Source organism: Acomys minous (genome assembly GCF_964271855.1).
Source record: "Acomys minous genome assembly, chromosome: 14".
NCBI lineage: Eukaryota > Metazoa > Chordata > Mammalia > Rodentia > Muridae > Acomys > Acomys minous.
The window spans coordinates 105350483-105372397 of record NC_140496.1 but is presented as its reverse complement, the minus strand read 5'-3'; the positions used below and the strand labels follow the sequence as shown (position 1 = coordinate 105372397).

The 21915-nt window shown below is 38.8% G+C and overlaps 1 protein-coding gene across 2 annotated transcripts in view; it reads right to left on the bottom strand.

Moving 5' to 3' along the window:
• Window positions 1–1635: 1635 nt before the first annotated feature.
• Window positions 1636–21915, bottom strand: part of ADGRL4 (adhesion G protein-coupled receptor L4) — a 95773-nt gene continuing 75493 nt past the window's right edge. For both annotated transcript variants that reach the window (XM_084756294.1, XM_084756293.1), the window contains 3 exons: window positions 5640–5731; window positions 3966–4134; window positions 1636–3556 (listed from right to left, as the gene is read on the bottom strand). In XM_084756294.1, the coding sequence (XP_084612420.1) occupies window positions 3494–3556; window positions 3966–4134; window positions 5640–5731 (324 nt within the window). In that variant the 3' untranslated portion in view covers window positions 1636–3493. The remainder of the gene's footprint in view (window positions 3557–3965; window positions 4135–5639; window positions 5732–21915) is intronic.

Below are 21915 nucleotides of genomic sequence, written 5' to 3'. Positions count from 1 at the left end.
GTTCATAATTCATGGTTTCCTCAAAGGTTCCGTGCTGGCAAAGTGAGGGTGTTGATATAGAGGTTCTAGGAACATATGCCAGTGCTAGAGCGATTGCCCAGTGCGCACAAAGTCCTGGGCTCAGTCTCTAGCACTGTAAAAATATTGAAAGGAGTTTAGGATTGGTCCAGTAAGTTGCACCAAATATATAGGCAATTATCAAATATGCTTAAACGATTACTTTTAAGTGGCTGGCATTGATTGACCAGGCTGCAGAAATAATGCTCTTGTAAAGTTAGCACATGAAGTTTATCTGCTCTGCTTCCTTTGGAGACAACAAAGGGTTTGTTTGCTGACTGCTGTATACATTTTATGCTGCATATGAACACATTCTTCCAGACACAATGTAGTCGTAAACAAAAATATGTATAAGGGATTATCATTAATTTCTTAGTTGTAGCAAGTTTCCACAGTCAGAGGAATTCTCTGACAGCTTTTTGTAGTCTATCTTAGTTCAGAGGTATGTGTGCCCTCCAAGCCCCACATCCATCTGTTAATGAGGGGAAGCTGAGCTTGTCCATCCGTCTTTATTGGTGACTATGTGCTACATGCTAGGGGTTAAGAGGTAACACATACTACCACTGGGCAAGCCGCACTCTGTAGACTCAATTTTCTCAACAAATATATTTTATTACAAACTTATTAACCGAGAGTATGTCACTGATAACCCGACTAACCAAAACATTAGGAAAAGAGGATTAAAGAATACAGTAACAAAACTGTAAAGATATCAGTTCTGAGGAATGATTCTCCTGGCGTAATCAGCAGGATTTCTTCTGCTGGAACCTGGAGTAACTGGAACCTGGAACCTCAGCAGGATCCCGGAGCCCTGGAGCCTTCCCTCAAGCAGACCATCTCGAAGTGAATAAACAGCCAAAACTATCCCAAGTCTCCAAAAGCCCCGCCTCCAGCTTTGGGCTCCTGTATATATCTCCTCCTAGAGTCTTTTCAGCTAGCAACAATCAAGCTCCTGCATGAGGTGGTTTGTCTTCCAGTGGATTAACATCACCTGTTCTCTCACAAAATGGTTTTGCATCCCACACCTGGGATCATAACAAAAACAGATTTATCTCTTCTTCAGCACTCACATTCCTGGTGCTCTGTCCTGCAAAATCTGCGTCTCAGCACACTGTAAGCTAAGGGCTGTGTCGGCGGTGGCCTGATCCTGGGGCACTGTCCTGGAAAATCTGAGTCTCTGCACACTGTAAGCTAAGGGCTGTCTCGGCAGTGGCCTGATTCTGATGCCACTTCTGCCCTGTTTTGAAATTTCGTGGGAAACTTTCGAAGCTGACTTCCAGTGTGGCTATCTGACACACCTGACACAGGCCTACAACTGGATAATGCAGTGTTGAGACTGTTATCACACCAGCCCTGTGGGCAGGGCCTGGCAGAGCAGAGTCTGTTCAGAAAGCCCAAAAGAGAGAAGGAAAAAAGAAGAAGAAAACAACTTGGCACAAATTCATGCCCTATAGCAGATGTGAGTTTCACAAATTGTCACATGGAGAATATTCCAGAAATGGAGAAATTGGACAATCGTGAAAACGTTTTTACCCTTGATGTCAATAGTAGGTTGGTCTAAAGATGTTAGTATATAAATATTTCTGTCTTAGTTCCTTGTAGCCCCTCAAAAATAAAGTGGAATAAAATAATAAAAGATGACAGTTTTAGTGGCTTCAATAATAGAATTTTATTGTCTTACGGCTCTGGAAATGAGGTCCAAAACAGGAGACCCAGGCTAAAATAACACCGTGGTGAGCATGCTGACTTTCCAGAGCTGGGCAAGAGCCTTCTCCTGCTGAGCTGATGTCATGCCTTCCTCCCCACTGTACCTTCTGGCTCCTTTCCTCCACCACAGTCAGGGTTGGTCCTAAAGAGCCCTGATGGCTATCTGGGAAGTTACTCTATCTACCATAGTTTCATGTCCACTGACTGAACAGATTAGGTTTTGACATTCCGTTTCTATAGTACTATGTTGGGATGACAATGACAAATTCAGCGTGGGAGAACTGGGAGATTTAATGAGAGTGTGTTATCTCAGAGGCTCTAGAAATGCAAAGTCCTTGGCAGGTGAGTGGTCTTTGCTGATAGAACAGCTCAGCCAAGGAGTAGCAGGATGCCTCATCCAGCTCACAGATCGCTTTCAAGACAGGACTCCCCAGACTTTATTCAACATCACAGGCATTAAAATCACAATGCTGACTGGATGGAAGAGCAGAACAATGACTCATTGCTGTAAAAAAAAAAAAAAACCAAAAGTCTGCTTCTTCATTTGAATAAGAGAATAGGGCTGGAGAGATAGCTCAGGTGTTAAGTGCTAGGCTGACAACCAAAAATACAAGATAATAGACAGAAAGCACACATTTAAACAAGCAGACTTTGATAGATGTGGGAAACTCAGAAAATAGATCCACTGTGAAACTTTACAGTGCTCAACGACTTCTTTGTTATAAATAATGCTTTAATGTGTATTTTTCTGATCAGAAAAAATACTTTAAATTTACAATGTCTTTTAAAAAAAACAGTCAATTAAATGGAAGTATTGCCACATGAAATACACTATTTGTAAGATTAAAAACAATAAAGTGTTCAAGTATATTGCTCTAATATGAAAGATAATTTTCACAACAGTAAAATATTGTAGACAAAGTACTTCATACTCTATTTTGCACTAAAAGACATAAACAGCATTATAGTTTGACAAATTTATGTTTTACTGACTATAGTTGAACTCTCAATTTGTGAAGAATTTTTTGCTGAATTCTAATGTTAGTGGACAAACATACATGCTCATGTCTGTCATTTGTAAGGTCTTTTTCCGTTTGTTTTTACTGGTGAGGAAGAACATAGATACAGCAAATTTAGATCTGGGTCTTTATGTTCAGACCAATTCCCAAAGTGCTAGGATGTATTCTTTTGTTGGTGTTGTTGTTTCATCTTGAAATTTTCTCATCACATTTAGAGAAAGCCAGGTTTATTGGACGATAGCTCCTTGTCAGAGGGATCTTCTCTGCTGCTTCACATTCTGTGCCCCTCCCCCCCAACTCTCCCACATTCTCCTTTCTGCAAAGGAACTCATTACTAAGGTGGTAGGGGACGCGTTTGAAAGGCAACATGAGTCACAGAGATATCAAGCCAGTGGTTTCCTTGAGGACATTCATATATTTCTTGTGTTAGAAAGAAAGCTTTCCTTGGGCACAGTGATATCACTCCGGAGAAACCAATTACTTTCCAAATATCTGCAGTGCTATTTTTGACATATCTAACTATGTCATGTAGGAAAACATACTGTAGCTCTCTGGTCCATAATTTTACCTCACATTAACTACATCTTTATACTGTGAACAGAAAAACAAATTTGAAATTAACTACTAACAATAAAAAGACAGATTCCTTTACATACGGGCCTTGGCGTTTTCATCTCATTGCAGGTGTAATTATGAGGAGTTCTCTTTGTTTACCTTAAACAGCCAAAACAACAGGGGACATTTTTGAACAACCTATAATATTCTTCTTGAATCTTGATGAAAGAGAAAAGAAGAAATGCTGTGTTATTAATACAACCGCATAGCACTATTTTCAAGTCACAATAAATGGCCATATTTTCTTTACTGAAGTCTTATCACTGTTTGAATATAAGAATATACTCAAGAGAATATAAGCTAAATAGCTTCCATTATATTATATTAATTATATTATTATATATGTCTAATAACAGGTTTTTTCAAGGCATATTTAGATGTGAATATCTATATGCTGCTGGTTTAAGATACAATTATTTTAATCATTATAATATATTCAAAATGGATTATATTTAGGCAATAGAAATTGGAAGTCATAAATCTTAAAGGAAAATGTTTTTCCTCTCAGTTTGGTAACATGCTATGTAAATCTAATCTAGTTTTGACCAGAATCTTTGAAAGACTTACCTTTCTAGATAGAACACACAGGAACAAGAAAATGAACATCCCTTGGAAAGCATTGCTGACTGTGAAGAGGTAAGCGGTCACCACGGAGGCATGTGCCACGTGGAGCACCCCGAAGACCCAGGTGGTCCCCAGGAGGAAAAGCAGAGCCAGCGCTCCTCTGGCACAAGACCTGCAGTGTGGTTGAAGAGCTTCCATTAAAACCCATGCAGGCCCCTGGAACCCGCAGTGTCTCACACATCCACATACGCAGAAAATAAAAAATTTTATGACCAGAAGGGACACAAATAACGAAGAGGGTGACAGCTGCCTTGTGGTTTGGTGAGATAGCCTTTGGGGTAATTATGCTCCTGCTCAACCTAGAATGTGTTTCAAAAATTAAAGTCTCATCATTAAAAAGTGTACTTTTTTGAAGGAAATACTTGATTATAAAATACTTTAAACTGGTATGCTGCAGTATGCAACCTTTGACTTCATATCTACTGTAACAGTAGTCCTTGAAGAGCGTCCTGTGTGGACTTGTATCATCTGGCACTTAGCTCATCAAAAGCAGCTTCTGGCTTAGTTTTAAGTTCAAAAGTGATGAAAGCATAGAGTATAAATCTAGAATTTTGTCATTGTTGTTGCTTTTGCAAGTTAGTAACCTCAGAAAAATAAATTCATATTAAAACACCAATGTCTTAAAGCTTAAGGGAAATATGCACACTGTATTAACTCATCCATATTTTCAACTGACTGCCAGTGACTTCAGGTAAAACAATATTATATCTTTCTTACTGGGTTCACGGCCTTGAAAATGAAATTAGGACACTTTTTCTCATTCATTTTCAGTTGAGCCATTACTGTAGCTGCTTTAGCAATGCACCTCAGAAAACGCACCATTCTGATCTTTGCTGAAGCTGGAGCAGGACATGAAGCTCAGGCTATTGAGGATTAAAAGGAAATAATTGCTAAAACTCTTGCTAATTCGCAACTGTGCCTCTTCCTCAAGTGTCAGAACTGCAGCATGCAGGAGTGCTCCCCAGCAACAAGAGAAGCAGCTGATTTCCACACTCTACTTCAGCATCTCCTGAACAAAGCATTTCTAAGGTCTTATAGATCAGTCTTAGTGAGAGAGTAAAGGGAAAAATAATAGCAACATGTAAACTCTGAATTGGAAGAAAGGTTTCCTCAGCTCTGAGTAACATCTGACAATTGTTTTTTGGCTTAAAACAATTATTCTTTTTATTTTAAATGGGGGTACATTTTAAACAGTGGATTCACTTACCATTTGATCTGGGATGCTTACAAGTTTAACATGTATTACATGATTTTTTAAAATATGTATTTTAAATATGGTAGAAAAACTTACTGTTAAGGAAAACACAGTCCCTCAAATTATTAGTTGTTTAGGTGATTAAGGGACTGGGAGCACTGGTGAGTGGTTGAATACCTGCCCTGAGTTTGAGTCTGTGTTATTATCCCAGAGCCTCAGGGGAAAAGAAGAAGAAGAAGAAGAAGAAGAAGAAGAAGAAGAAGAAGGAGAAGGAGAAGGAGAAGGAGAAGGAGAAGGAGAAGGAGAAGGAGAAGGAGAAGGAGAAGGAGAAGGAGAAGGAGAAGGAGAAGGAGAAGGAGAAGGAGAAGGAAAGGAAAGGAAGATGTTGCTAAAACATCTACACAACTTCAGCGACCTCGTACCTTATGTTCTCACAGCAGCTTACTTCTGGTTTCAACCCAGCTGTGTGACGAAACACTTTGTATATGATAACTCCGAAGGCCAAGAGATTAACCTGTGGAGATACCTTAATGTTAAAAAGGGGATCATTTTCATAGTACACTCTGATCTACCTAAACGCAATAAACAAGTAGTAAGGATTTCGAAAACAAAAAGCACAAAGACTCATGTGACACACACAGTTGTGTGTGACTCTGAGGCAAGAAGAAAGTTTCCCCCAGTGTTACAGCTACGTCTACAGACTGGCCGATACCATCCATGTAACACCAGCCTTAAGATGAATTTCGACTTGTGAAATTTATAAACATTTGAGAAAGCAGAGTTTTGTTCACAGTTTCTTTGAAAAGAAGTTTGGGTCTCATCTCATAACCCTTTGGAAATTCATCTGGGAAGAATTCACATGAAATTAGTAACTTAGTGAAAAATGACACTTTTTACGTCTAGAAGAGCCTGGAATGTACTTTATTTAATGCAGTTAATCTAGTCATCTTGCCCTGATATTATCCCGAGATATATTTTCCTCATGTTTAACTTCAGAAGCTTTCAAAATATTGATAAATAAAAAAAAACATCGTCAAAAATACATTTTCTGCACAGTGTGGTAGTACACGCCTTTAATCCCAGCACTTAGCAGTCAGAGAGGCAGGTGGATCGCTGTGAGTTCGAGGCCAGCCTGGTCTACAAAGCGAGTCCAAGACAGCCAAAGCTGATACAGAGAGACTCTGTCCTGAAAAACCAAAAAACAAACAAACAAACAACAACAACAACAAAAGAAAACAAAACAAAACAACAGCAACAAAAAACCACTACCACCACTACCAACACTACCACCACCAAAAACATTTTCTTGATAGACTTATTCTTTTATTTCTATTTTATAGTTGGTAAGTGCAATACTCAGTTTGTTATCTCTTACTGTCACAAGATTATGAAAGTGTGTTTTCTCTTCTCCTCCCCCTGCCCCGGCCCCTGTGGTTAAAAAAAAAAAAAAAAAAAAAAAGCCTGCATGTGTGGAAGTGCACCACATGCATGCAGTACCTGTGCCGTCCAGAAGAGGGCATCAGATTTCTGAACTGTAATAGTGGGTTGTGAGTTACCATGTGGGTGCTGGAAAATGGAGCAGGATCATTTCAAAGATCAACCAGCGCTCTTGACCACCGAGCCATTGCCCCAGCCGTATTTCCTGTTTTTTTTGTTTGTTTTGTATTGTTTTTTAAATCTTGAAAGTCAAATATGTAGTGTTTAAATGATAAATGTAATCTATCCTATGCTATATAAATAACAAAATATTAAACATTATGTTATTAATGCATTATGTTTTATTGGGTACATATTAACTAAACAAAATTTTCAAAATACATTTTGAAGTGACAGTAGCAATGCAATATTGTAATTTTAGGCAGTTCTTATATTAGTAACTTAGAACCTAGCATTAGAGGAGGGTTTTCCCTATTCTAAGAGGCGAGTTCTTTATTTATTGTTTCTGATGCTGTAGATGGAACCTAGGCACTTGCACATACTAGAAGAATTTTCTACTACTGAGCAACATGTCTTATATTCTAAGAACTTTTGTAGATTTTCTCAGAATTTAATTGAATAATTTCTATTAAAACAATATAAAAATGGACCAGAGGATTTCACATCCCCCCCCCATGAAAGGTCTTTGAGATGAAATCTAAAAGGAATAAGGGTTCTAGTCATTTTTTCTGCTTTCAACTGCTCATTACTTTTAATTACATGATTAATTAATTCCAATTACAGTAATACTTCTATTAAAAGACCTTAGAAATTGCAGAGGCAGGATAAAGCATCCTTAAATTGGCTTAGCTGACAGTTTCACCCTACTTGGTTGTACAACCAATGAACTGAAATGTCAATTTAATAATATTTAATAAATGCCATTTAATAATTATAAAAGAATATGTAACATCTTATAACTTTTAAAAACTATAGTTTTACATAAAATTAAAGAACACTACGGTTAATGTCATAAATACGTGCATATATATTTTCAGGTAATACAAATGTTTCAGAATTGGTTGATATAAATGATGTCTGCCACACTTGCTTTGAAAAATCTTCAAATCATTTGATGATGTGTTTAGAGTGAATTTTTGTTACCCACATAGAAAGAGCTATAAGATACAGTAAACAATTAAGAATTTGTTCATACATTAATAGGTTATTTAAAGTACAGGCTAAAAGTTTTTTTTGTTTTTGTTTTTTTTGTTTGTTTTTTTTTACTCCTTTTCCTTGTAAACATGATTTTGAGAGCTCAGAAGTGCACAGAAGCTTTGCATATGCCTTTTCTCTTAAAATGCTGGACAGGGAGGAGAAAACAGACCTTTCAGAAATGAAAAAAATACACTTTTTTCTGTAAAAAAGAGGAAATGTTTAAAAGAAGATGGAGGAGGAGGAAGAGAAGAAAGAGAAATAGGAGAAGGAGGAGGAAGAGGAAGAGAGGAAGGAAGAAAAGAAGGAAGAATAACAACAACAAAACATGTGGTGCTGGACACGAGAGGTTAATCATTATGACATAAGTTCACTTTTCTTCAAATGTAAAGGCATAGAATTTAGACATCTTTATCAAAAGGTTTAATACGCATATAGAAGTTAATCAAAAGCATCACGAACACCTCAAATATATTATTATTGTTATGCACTGGTAGCACAGATATCTGAGTGTTAAATCTTGTTCATGTTAGGACTTTTCTCAAGGGTCTGAATTATCCAGTGTTAGACAGCAGTGAGAGTTTGGTACACAGCATACATATTCATGAATAAAATGACGTGATCTTTTGTTGTCGGGGATTCTACTAAGAGGAGAGAAAGTACACAGATAAGATTAAGATGCTCATCAACTCGCTAAACTGTCTGTAAGTCGCAGATGGGACTGTTAGGAGAGGCAAGATGCTGTATGTTAGTGTCAGGCATCATCAATTATAGTTCATTAAAGAACTAACGGAGGAGGGAGGAGGGAAAGATGCCATATGAAGGAAGAAACACGAGGTAGTGGTGGCTGTGCTGTGAACACAGTGCCGTCACATGAGTTACATACATGAAATAGAAAGGGACAATTTCCTTCCTCTTTTGCAAAGCCCGTGCCGCACTCTGTAGACTAGGCCAGCTTTGAACCCATGATCCTAACATCTCAGCTTCTCAGATACCGCACTGTAGATATGTTCCACAGTTCCTGGTTTTGCAATAGTTTGGCACCTATCTTTAATACTTCCCCCAAATAATGTCTATGCCAGAAGGCTAAAATAATTGTTAAAAATTAACAATTCTAGTCAGAGCAATAGCATTTATAAATAATTTGGATTTTTCTTCAGTTATTCAAATGTACTATTTCAACGTTACGTTGGATCATATGGTGCAGCAATATAAACCCAGTTGCAAAGCTTACATTTATTTGTTTACATTACTTGTACAAATTTTTGTCCATAAATATATCCATTTTGTTAAACGATTTTGCTGTAGGTTTATAAAACATAATAAGAAATCAATATCACTTAAAGGCATATGGCCATATGTACTTAGGGACAGATATGAAGTTTAAACTCTGCAGTTTATATGGAACAGCAAAATATTAAAAAAAAAATTGTGAATCAGAGAGAGGCTCAGTGGCAAGGTTACAAAGATTACCTTAAAACAAGTTTATATAGAGCTAAAAGTTCTGATAATAAGAAGCCTTTCATGCTTACCCCACAGGCCGTGACTTCTGGGTAAAGCGGCACTTGCATTGTGAGTCAAATAGCTGGCACTATGTTATTAGCATTATGGTGATGTGCTGGTGACTATACAGCTGTTGTGGAATTGAGAGCCACAGTAGATTTTAAATACAAATACAACACTCATGTTAATCTTAATGAATAACTTCATTTTCTCATGAGCATCGACCTAACCTAACTGAAGAGCATAGAGACTGTGACTCTGACACAAACGTAAGGGAACTGGCCTTCATCACTGTCTCGGTTGCGACTCCTTGGATGTTGATGCCTACGTGTTCGTTTCACAAGCGCACAAGGGCTTTATAAAGGACTAACTAAACACATTATAAAGTGGACACTCACTGTTTAGTTTGCCGTAAAAATCTGGACTAGCTCCAGGCTGCCACTGCAGCCTCCAGCGCCCCTCTACAGAGATGAACAGGGCACAGATCCTGCATGGGAAACAAAACAGTACTGGGGCTTGTTGCTGTGTGCGGGGCAGGGGGGGGTGGGGGGAACAGAAGAGAATGAAGGAAAGCTACAAGGAAACTCAACGTGAGGAGAAGCTGATGCCGAGGAGTGCTGGTTTGAATTTAACTGCATTTACCCTGTATAAGTGGTGTGTATGTACACAGTCATCTATTTTTAATGTCAGTATTTCAATACTTGGAACATGCGTTCTGTTTGACAATCTATTTCAAAAATTCTTTAAGCAGTCTTTTTACTCTTTTAAAATGTCTTTTTTTTTTCTAAAAGGAAATTTTAATACGTGAGCAGACCAGAGAGCCAGGGATAACTATGAAGTATTTAGACCTTCAGATCCCTTCAACCAAAAGGGCTCAAATCCAAACTGAAAAGGCAGCATCTCAGTCAGTCATCTTTCTTTTCTTAGTCTTTTCTCAATAATTGATGAAGCCATCTATATGCTGATGTCAGTTCTCACCGAAAAGAATGGGAAAATCTCTTTTGCAGCACTTTTAGACTCTCACTCTAACTTTTCATTATATCAAACAAAATCAGGGTCATTTAAAACTATGCCATGGTTACAACTTACATGCTCTTTCAAATAGCTTTAATACCTTTAACTTAACTGGCACTAGACAAACATGCTTCTGCCCTGAACATGTGAACTTGATTGCCTACTAGTGTCCATAAAAACATTCATTCCTTTCCAATACTTAGACCACCGTCTAAATAATGAAGCCGCTCAATCTAAGGGGGAAAAAGAGTGTGCTTCATGTTCCATTATCATGAACTATATTAGAATCAAAGGGTTGCAGACTTGCCTTTTATCTGATTTTATATTTATTGTTTTTCCCAGTTGGAATAATCTCTGCAAGTGCTTCAGTTAGACTGTAAACCATACACTGTATCAGAAAAACTGGGGTATATGGTAAGCAAAATGTCTTTCCAAAATTTTCCATATTATACTCCTGAGTCCTGGGACCTATGAGTGTGGGGTACATACACAGACACAGACACACACACACACACACACACACACACACACACACACACACAGACACTGATGTTTCAGGTGGAATCAAGATTATAGACTCTTGCGTGGGGAAATGACTTATTAATGCCATCAGGCCCAGTCTAATCATATGAGTCTGGAAGACGGAAGATGTCTAGCGGAAGAGAAAACAAGAAAGATGGAACTTTAGGCAATAAATGGAGGCATAGATGCTGGCTTTGAAGACAAACTGGCTGTGTGTAGAGGTCTCTGTGATGCCTCTACAAACAGAGAATGACCCCTAAAACAGGCAGGAAGAATCTGGGGCTTAAGTCCTGTAGTCACATGGAACTGAATTTGGTCAAGAACATGAAGGAGAGCAGAAATAAGCTCTACCCTGGAGCCTGTGATAGGGCTGAGCTCTCGAATTCAGGACAGAGACAGTTGATCAATGCTCTACACACTTCTGAGCTGAGTACCTGTGACGTACATTTGCTTTTTGTGAGCTGAAAACTTTGGTAATTTTTATTGCATCAGTGAAAATGAAGACAAATGTGGAAATCTTCAAGACTGTGTGTGCACGTGTGTGAATGTGTGTCGTAAATATATAAAAATGTGCATACAAGCATCATATATGTACAGTTAACATATATAATGAAAGACCCTCTGATTATTGATTATGTTTAAGTAAAAATTGGCAGTCATACAATATACAATCATTTATCATTAACTCATGTTTATTATTGATGTTCTATGTGTTTAAAGAATAGCTATTTATGTAGGGTTTTTCTTATTTACTTTTTGTGGGTTTTGCTTCTCTGCTTCTTAAAATCAAATGATGAAGATTAATTGTACTAATAACTGACTTTCTTTGCACTGTGTCATGCAACTTGTTCTTTCCAGTTCCTTCCAGTTTTCTTTGTGCTGTACATTTATTTCCAGAGTTGTCAGGTGTGCTAAATGTAAATGATATATCTAATTTAAATGTCAGAAATAAATGACTATTTTGTCTAACCGTTCTCCATACAATATTGGGGAGATATACAACTCATCATTTATTTAATATTAAATTTGTTTGACATAGTTTATTTTGTATACTAACCCTAATTTTATAAGCTTTGAAATTCACACCTGAATTCCTGCATCACTGAGCATATGACACCTTAAAGAATACTGCGAGGATGTCTCCCTCTCTACAGAGGCTAGTTTCTAACAGTATTAAGAGAAGGTGTCAAAATATGAAGGGTAATCCAGGTGGATCTCTGTGAGTTCGAGGTTAGCCTGGTCTACAGAGCAAGTCCAGACAGCTGAGGATACACATAGGAGCCCCTGTAGGTGGGGCGGGGGGTTGGGTGCTCGCCTACTCTGAGGTATAGGGGAATGGATTTACAGAGAAGAAGGAGGGAGGGCAGGGCCAGGAGGACAGAAGGGAGGGACTATGATTGGGTGTAAAATGAATAAATAATTAATTTAAAAAAAAACAACAAAAGTATGAGGGGATAACTTTTCAGACATGTATGTATGTGCAAAGAACTGTTCATATGCTCCAAAATTAGGAAGTAGGTAAAAGGATATAAAGTCTTGAGTGCAAGAAAGAAAGCACATAAATTTGGCAGCATGCTTTCCATCTCTGTGGAAATTTCTCATGGTGTGTGGGAATGCTGTCCAGGAGGCAAGGGATTGGATTGGTAAACTCCTCTGTCAAAAAGTCATAATTAGGTGTTGGACTTGTGATTCAGTTGGTAGAGTACTTGCCTCACATGCACAAAATCGTGGGTTCCACAGTTAGTACCACATAACAGGCTGGTGTACACACGTGTAATGTCAACACATGAGACGTGGAGGCAGAAGGATCAGACATTGATGTCCCTCTCAGCTACATAGTGAGGCCTTGGGATATATGAAGTCTTGTCTCAAAATAAAGTAATGGATTGAAATAAAAATCTGCCAATCTTAGAGATAAAAGGAAGTAAAGGGTTAGTGAAAGTACACAGGACTTAGGACATCACAGCGTGTGTTGCCCCATTCTCAGCACTGTGAAGTCAGATGATTAACCTTTCTCCGGCAGAGGCCTGACCAACACCATGCGCTCCGTCTCCTTCAACACTGGGCTCAGAATAGCCACCTCAGGAATATCTACGAAGTTACAAAGCTATTCCTGAGCTAAGATAGCAGCAGCACTGGCCCAGCAGGGAGTGGACTTCAGAGAAAGGAGACATAGTGGACAAAGACAAAGACAAATGTTGACTTTCCAACACATTGAAACTCAGCCTGAAAACAGGTACATTCAAGAAAATTCTAAGCATCACAAGAGAAAGTCACTAAGAGACCACTCCGGGCCAGTGCATCTTCTCTGATGTTACATTAATCTCTTGAGATTTACATGTTAGTAGGCAGCTGTGTTTTCCCACCAGGCATTGCCTGCTGGGAAATGCAGTTGGATGAACAGTTGAACTGAGATTATGTATCATTTTACAACTACTTATAAATGGCTGTAAAACTGAGATTCAAGAACTATGCCAAAAATACCCTTTAAGCACCAATATTCACTGAGTGAATATTATTCATATCTTGTGCGATAAATACTGGCCATCACTTCTTAATTATTCTCCTATTATAATTATAGATTTATAACTGATGATGACATTACTGAATTTGTTTTCCATTTAGGACACAGAATTACAAAGAAATTAAATAATATACCAGAGATTATGACTAGGAAGGACCAGAGTCAAAATTCATTCCTAGTAGGTTTCAGAGTTTATGCTACCAAATATTTTACAAAACTATCAAACTGCAGATGAAATCAGCAGAGAGAAGCTAAAGTGATATTAAGACTTGACATGTTAGTCACATGGGCATTTATTGTAGAACTGGCCAAGAGTCAGTTCATTATTAGTTTGTGTTCATTCAAAGTGGTCGAACAATCAGTGACGGAGCCTGGCTCACGGAGGTTGGGGCTCAGCGTGCTGAGAGAGCAGGTACCCTCTCAGGCTTCCAGAGGGGAAAGAAGGTGCTGCTAGCCCACAAGAAGGCTCCCAGCAGCCACAGTTGGATTTTTCTTTGCTTGTTCCACTGGCATTTGCCAAAGTATGATGAAAAAAAAATGTAAACATAATTTTAGCACTGCAGCTGATATTTTCCTAGGGATAATTAAGCTTTCACACTTGTAAGAGTGTCTATTGTGCCCCTACATCTCCATGTCATAGGAAGTCGCATGTCACATGGGAGCTGTTCTGTAGAGGTCTGCTCCTCTAGGTCACAGGGTCACCTTGGGACCTCGTTGTACGTTCGCGAAGATAGCATCTGGCATAGATGTAGATGCGTTGTCCAGTTGCATTTGAAGTTGCACAATATCTAGCTCAGTACATAGTTTGACTTACGTCATATACACATCTAGAGGTCTCTTTACATGTGCCCTTCTAATTCGTCATTTAAACATCATGTTCTATGGGAGATAGTAAATTAAATTAGTATGTTGAATAAAATCTAATGGAGATTTAAGTGTATTCTTTCTATAATTTAAGTTACTCTAGTAAATTTAATAAATAAAATTTCAAATGCCAAGGACAGCATTCCTGAAGGCGTGAAGGGGTATTTGAACTTACCCTCTGTGATGGAGTGTGCCACAGGAACAGCTGAACATGGACATTAAACATATCTTTTTGAGGCTGGAGTCAGGGAGCCTTCTAAATGGAGCAGGACTGCAATGCATCTCAGAGGCTTGCCTAGGTATGCACACATCTCTGGGTTCAATTCCCAGAACGAAATAATAGCATAGATCATCTCTACTTATCTACATAATTAAACTATTGTATTTATAGTAAATAAATTTTAACTTCAGATAATGAAATTCAATTATTTTGATGGAATGTATGCCAAATGCACAAAGTTTTTCTTTCATGTTTAATTATTTAACATTTTCAAGAATGTTTTATAATGCACATATTTGGCATAGTATAAGGCAATGCGCATAAACCACTATATACGTAAGGTTTTTGAGATGTGTCGTTGACTAAAGCGTCTGCTTTCTTACTGATGACGCAACTTGCAAGTAGAGCGCATGCGTCTAGAGCAGCAAACAGAGCGCATGCGTCTAGCACAGCACTGGAAGTCAGTTCCAGGCCTGCAGTAGCTGGACACTTGGTTGAGCTCTCCTTATTTTTCTTTCTTAGTACATAAACATGAGCAATATCAATGTTAATCTTACAGATTTTTGTCTTTAAAATTACACACTTAGTGTAAGGTTTTTTGAATTATGCTCAAATATTTAAGTGTCCAACAAATAGTGAATCAACAGTTGCTCTTTGCCTAGTATCCATGACACACAAGATTAAAACTACATTTATTTTTTCCTTCATGGAGTCTCAAGGTCAGGAATAATGACTAGTATCTAACAGGCTCAATATTCACTCGTTATGTGAATTAAAAATGAAGTTTCCGTATTCAAGTAACCTTAATTGCCTGTACAAAGAAACCACCAGCTGATCAGCCATTAATGAACAAATGTGTAAAATGATTATAATTTGTCTCACATCTTGATGATTTTGCTAGAAAAGTTTCTCATTAACACTAAATTATTTGAACATAAAAGAAACAGTAGAAACAGAGACATAAATCATCAAAATGTGATGATTCTGGAGTGTAGTAAAGTAGTGAAATCCTTGCAGAACATTATCTAGAGCCTGGGTTTGATCTCTTAAGTGTCAGAGTGAAAGAAAACAGAAACAGATACATTGTGAATTAGCAGAAGACACTGACCCTCTGTTAAGAACTGAATAAGGCCGCAGATGTGCAGAGTGGCTGGAAAGCTGGAGTTCTACATCCGGGACCTTAAGGATAGACAAGGGCACCTTCTCTTGGCAACCAGCATGAGCACGGGCCCATGGTGCAAGGTCACTAAAAGGAGGCCTCAATACAAGGGTAAGGCATAGCTAAAGCCTTTGTGACACACTTCCCCCTCCGACCCCCAGCTGCTTTCCTAAGTTAGTTCATTAAGGGCTTTTCCCCCTTTATTTACTATGGCTAAAATTTTATTCTCAATTATCTTTGATCTAAGGATCACCTTTGGCAACAATATAATTATTTATAATTCATATTTTAGCATGTTTCCATTAGAAATGTTTCCATTAGGCATTTGGTGTTTGAAAAAGTATTTTACCTATTTAAATCAGAGTGTAAAGCAGACTTAGGGAGAAGAGAATGGAAAATTTGTAAACCGGAGGATAAAGTGGCTGTAAGTGACTGCCATGGAGTCATTGTTGTAGCTAGTTTTAACTATAGTTAGTCATAGTCTGTGGAAAATACTAAAATGGGAACAAAAGTGAGGGAGAAAACTTGTCTACAAAGAGAATTATTAACAGTTGTTCATTTCAATGCAGAAGAGAAGACGTACAATGAATTCTCTTTTCCTCTGCTTTCAGAAATGAAAGGTTCTTCTTGTATACACACTTGCGGAATAAAGTGTGGCTGGGAGTTAGTAAAGCTGCAGCACTTTGCATAAACCTGTGCAGTTACTTGACTGTGCCTTGGAATTTAAGACAGACTTTGCATAATTAAATATCCAAAGACACAATATTCAAAATCATTGCCAAGTTAAAAATTTTTAAAGATTGTTTTGGTTATTTTTAATTATTTATAGGGGTGCATACACAAGTGTAGGTGCTCTTGAAGACCTACGATGTTGATCCCCGGAACTGGAGTTACAAGTGGTGGGGAGCTACTTGTCTTGGGTACCAGAAAGCAAACTCAGGGCCTCTGGAAGAGCAGTGCACGCTTTTAACCACTGAACCATTTCTTTAGCGTCACACCCCTGGAAAATGGTATAAGATTGTTCCCCAAATTCCTTTGTTTTCCTTTAATTTTTAAAGGCTATCCATTTTCTTCTGATGCCATTTGCAGTCGCTGTGTCATAGAGTTGCTGTTGCTATCCTCACCTACGTACTGGAGATGCCGTGCAGAAAGGACCCACTGAGTGCTCCCATCACTCCTCATGTTGCCTCTGAGACCTCTGACACTGCCTGGCCAGAGCCTTATTTTGTCCAGTTGAATTTAACTCACCATACTTCATGTCTTGGTCAAAACACACCATAGATATTCTCACTGGCCAGAGACAGTAACCTTTCTTAAAGAGAAAGGAAATAAAGTAAAACTGATGGGCTTTAGAAAAAGCTTCGAGGTATATGAGTGGTCTCTGATCAACAAGTTCATATTATTTGTTCAACAGTAAAACTTGATTGACTACTACATGCTGTACCTTAACAATACAGTGAAGAAAGATCCATAGTGTTTTGCTCTCACAGAAGAGAAACACTGACCAGTCATGAATCAGATATTTATAAGAACTTACACACATTGCAATCTGGGGAAGGCATACCGTGAAAACAAAACATAGACTTCTATATTTGAAAGCTTTAGCAAATTAGGCAAGACTTCCTTTAGGCAATGTTCGAATTGAAGCATACAAGATGAGCAGGAGAGGCCCGGTGGCACTCAGAGACAGGACAGACAGGCTGCCAAGATGAGACTTGATAGCCTATGATCATATAGTGGAGGAGGAGGTCCCTTTCGGTCACTGACATAGGGGAAGGGAATAGGGTGAAAGTGGGAGAGAGGGAGGAACGGGTGAATACAAGGGATGGGATAGCAATTGAGATGTAATCTGGATAAATTAAATAAGTAAAAAAATAAAATTTTAAAAAATGAGTAGGACTTAACTAGGAGAAAAGATCAGAGTGACTTGAGACAAAATGGTTCCACATATAGAGAGGATGCAATGGAAGGTAAAGAGACGGCCTGCTCAGCAGACAGTGTGGTTAAACACAGAGAGCCGAGGTGAGGAAGCTGACCAGATAGCTGAGGAGATGCAGTGAGTCTTTTGGAAAGTGTCTGCATGTCGTTGTTGGACTGCGCTGATGAGCAGTGTTCTGCTCAGGTTAGCATTCAGTAGACATCATGTTAAGAGAGACCTGATGTAGTATACCCCAGCTTCTGCTGTATCTGCTGAAGTACTCTGTGCAAGTTATCCATGCCAACCACATTCCTCTTCATGTGGTTTAGCATGCACGGTAGTTACCAGGTTCACTGGAACAGACAGTGGCGACTGAGTAGCAAAGGCTTGGCATGGCGTTATGGTAAACCACATAGGATTTTATGACAAGTATTTTTTTTTCTCGTAAAAAGACCTAATTTAAAACATAATTTTCTAACAAAGCCATTTTATAGGTTTCTTACATGACAACACTATTTTGAAGTATTTTTATAAGACACTATTACTCTCAAACGGCTCCATGGTTTGAAGATAAAGAAACTAACAGGACCAACTCTCAGAATAAATCATGTGCCATGCTCTTGACTTGATCCCAAGAACAACATGAAGCCAAGAAAGGTTGCAGTGGAGCCAGGCTGGTGGAAGGCGTCTCTTAGTTCGCGATGACTAGGCAAGTGCCCTGCATCCCTCTCAGAGACAGGTCAGAGTATGTGCTTGCCTCCTGATTAAATCAAACAATTTGTAAAACTTCATCATGAGTAAATTCTTGAAGGTTTTATGAGTTATATATCAAAGATAATATAAATGATTTGCTTTATTGTAATCAATCCACTTACAGAAATTTATCTGCTTCTTAAATTATAAATAGTCGAATCCCTCTGGGCATGAATAAACAGATAAGTTTAGATTACAGTTCCAGAGTGCAAAAATCTTGTGAAATCTGATCTTCTACCAAATGCTGTTCCTATTTTTATTTTCGCGTATTGCAGAGGCTTCTGCGAGGACCAACTGAGACATATTAAACGGGTTTGTGAAGATTAAAAGATTATGCAAATGTCCAACAAGTACTGACTGTGTGGATCTACCAGCACCATGGGGCTTCCCTCTTCCAGGTCGCACCACAGAACCCCACTGCAGGATGATGCTCACCAGGGAGCTTGTGCAACCAGAGTCTTTTTAGACACTTCTTTATAATTGGGGTTGAGAGACTTAAAACACTTAAAAACTTTTTTTTTGTATTGCTAATTTGTACAAGTTTAGCTGAATCTTATGAAATTCTCCAGTGAATCCCAAAAGATTATCTTTAAGGTATTTGCAGTAACAATACAATTCCTAAGTATGAGAACATATTGAATGCCAGCAATTTATTGCTTATATTGCTTTTTTTCTTCAAGAAACAAGGCCCTCTTTAAAAATTCTAGATATCTAATTGTTCAAGAAGGTGAGACTAATGTGAACAGAACAATACTACAGGCACTTGCTACTTATTAGTATATAGTATAGAGAAAGGCTGGAACATTATAATACTTTAACCCCAGACATCACTGGAAGGTGGAATGGATAACATTCGGGCACTAAATTGAAACTTCCAATGAAAATAGTGATTCAGTCTTCACAAGATTGAAATGCCAAACTAGGAACATTTCATAGGATAACTTTAATGTGGTTATCCAACACACAGTGCCTACACCTCGACTGTAATTATTCCTCATGTCTGTGCTCTTAGCACAAGAGTACAACTAACCTTAATATTACAGTCTAGACTAGAGGCAGTTCCCAGTAAGGGGAACTGGGGACATGGACCTCAGGGGACTTTTTGACTCTGTAGATATTGTGAAGGGGCTATAGCTACTGGAATCCATGGAGTAGGATCTGCAGATGATGTGGACTCCAGGCAACACCCTGGACAGTGCTACAACAAAAGCTTGGCCCAATGTCAGCAAGCCTGTGTTATAGTGAAGAATGGAATCTATCTTGATGTGGAGCCAAGCCATTGTCTCCTCTCTTAAGAGTTAATACAATTTGGCAGGCCAGTCACCTGCCCAAGGGACTCCTTAAGGCATGCTATGCAGAGAGGAGGAAAACCTCACCCTTTAAGGAGATGGTGTTCGTTTCCTTCCTAGAATTTCACTCCCCTTATACAGTTGCTGAGCTTTAGTAGGGTTCACCCAGGGCTCCCCACCTTCTGATCCTGTTTCTCCCTCTTTTTTTCTTTCACCCTCCCTCTCTTCCCCTTCACTTTCTCCCTCTTCCTCCTCCCTCTATCTCTCTGCCCACCCCCTCTCTCTCAGAACTTGTCACTAATTGTATGTTCTTTGCTCCTTTGGGCTTTTTTACTCTTTCTCTAAAGCTCTCCCACCTGTCATGTGGTTCTTTGTCTGCCATACAGCTGACCTCCATGCCACTTAAATGGAATGGCATGTCCTCTCCTCTCCTGTCCCCTCCTTCTGGCACTCCCTCACCTTTCCTTCTCTTTCCCTCCCTTCCTCTTTCTTTTCCTTCCCTCTCTCCCCTTCTTTGCCCCACCTTCCCTTCCCTCCCTTTCCTTCCTTTCCCTTCCCTTCCCTCCTTCCCCTTCCCTTCCCTCCTTCCCCTTCTTTTTCTCTCTCCTCCCTCCTACTTTTCCCCTTCTCTTCCCTCCCCTTCCTTCCATTTCTCTTCCCTTTCCCCTCCTCTTCCCTTTCCCCTTACCCCCTCCCCTCCCCTTCCCTCCTCTTCCTTCCCCTCCACTTTCTTTTTCTCTCTTCTCCCCCTTCTTTTCCCCTCCCCTCCCCTCCTCTTCCCTCCACTTCCTTTCTCTCCCTCCTCCCCTCCTCTTCCCTTGCCTCTCCTCCCTTCTCCTCTCCCACCTTCCCTTCTCTCCCCTCCCCTCCCTTCCCTTTACCTTCCCTCCATTTTTTCCCTCTAGGGAGCTGCTAAGACTTATAACTTGCTTGTCCTGCTCTTTTTCTTTTAAACTCTAATTAAATTGTCCTTTAGTTTGCTTGAATCCATTCTTAAATTCTTTAACAATGAGACCAAGAATCCCACGTGGGAATTCCAATTGCCACAGTATCATCTGACAAGCACAAAGGGACTCCCTCAAATTGCAGTGACACTACTCCATTGGAATGCTTTTTTGCCTTTATTTAGTCTAAGATCACCATTTTGACACCACAACAGGTAATAATACTGAATGTTGGCATAGACATTAGAAAAGGGCTTTCTCAAAATCATGTCATATAATTTTAATGGGATAACTTTGTAAAGTTTACATTCTAACCCATACATGCATTCCTTCCTCTAAGAATTACTTCCTAAGTCTGTCTTGATGGACATGCAGCTGTAGTGGGACTTGGATTCTTTATGTAACATCATTTTTATTAAGGAAATGCTGGAAACAAATATTCATCCTTAGAAAGATTTTAAAATACACACTCATAATAATCAAGGATGAGGATGGTAAAACTGTATGCTCTAGTACAGAAAGATGGACAAGATATGTATTAAGCTCTAGGTAATTCAAGATTTGTTTTTGAGTTTGTAATTGAGTGTGTACATACATACAACAGAATAATGTGAGAATAATCTGTGAGAATACAGAATAAATATAAAGAAGGAAGAACAAATGTCCAGGCAGATCTCTCTCTCTCTCTCTCTCTCTCTCTCTCTCTCTCTATATATATATATATATATATATATATATGCAACAGAAGGAAAAAGTTGTAGGAAGTGCAAACATAGTACGGAATATACAGTCTTATGATATTTATATGTCTTTCAATCTTATACAATTGCAAAATTCAAAATGTAATGGCATCACAGAATATATGTATACATGCATATACATATAGAAATTTTCAACAGTCTTGTATGAGTTATATGAACAATTCATTTTCAGTAGTTTTAATTGGTATTTTTTGGCAGGGAGCTAGGAGATTAGACACAGAAGGCAGAGCGGAATGCTACTGCACTTCAGTGGTGCATTGTCTGGATGAGTGTAAGTATGTATGTAGTAACATTGCAATGTTTTATTGCTAGAGTTTTGATTTAAATCCTAATGAAAGATCACAGCTTTTAAGAAAATCGGACCCTAAAGAAGAGAGGGAGAGGACAGATTGTAGGAGTCAGAGAGGATGAAATACACAAGGAGAACCTGGCCCACTGAATTAACTCAGCAGGCATCACATGGGCTCACCAAGACCAAAGCAGCAATCAAGGGGCCTGCACGGATCTGCGTCATGTATGTTAAGGCTGTAGCTTCATGTTCTTGTGGTGCTCCTACCAACAGTGGTGGGTGTGCCTCTCTGTTGCTTGCTCCTGAA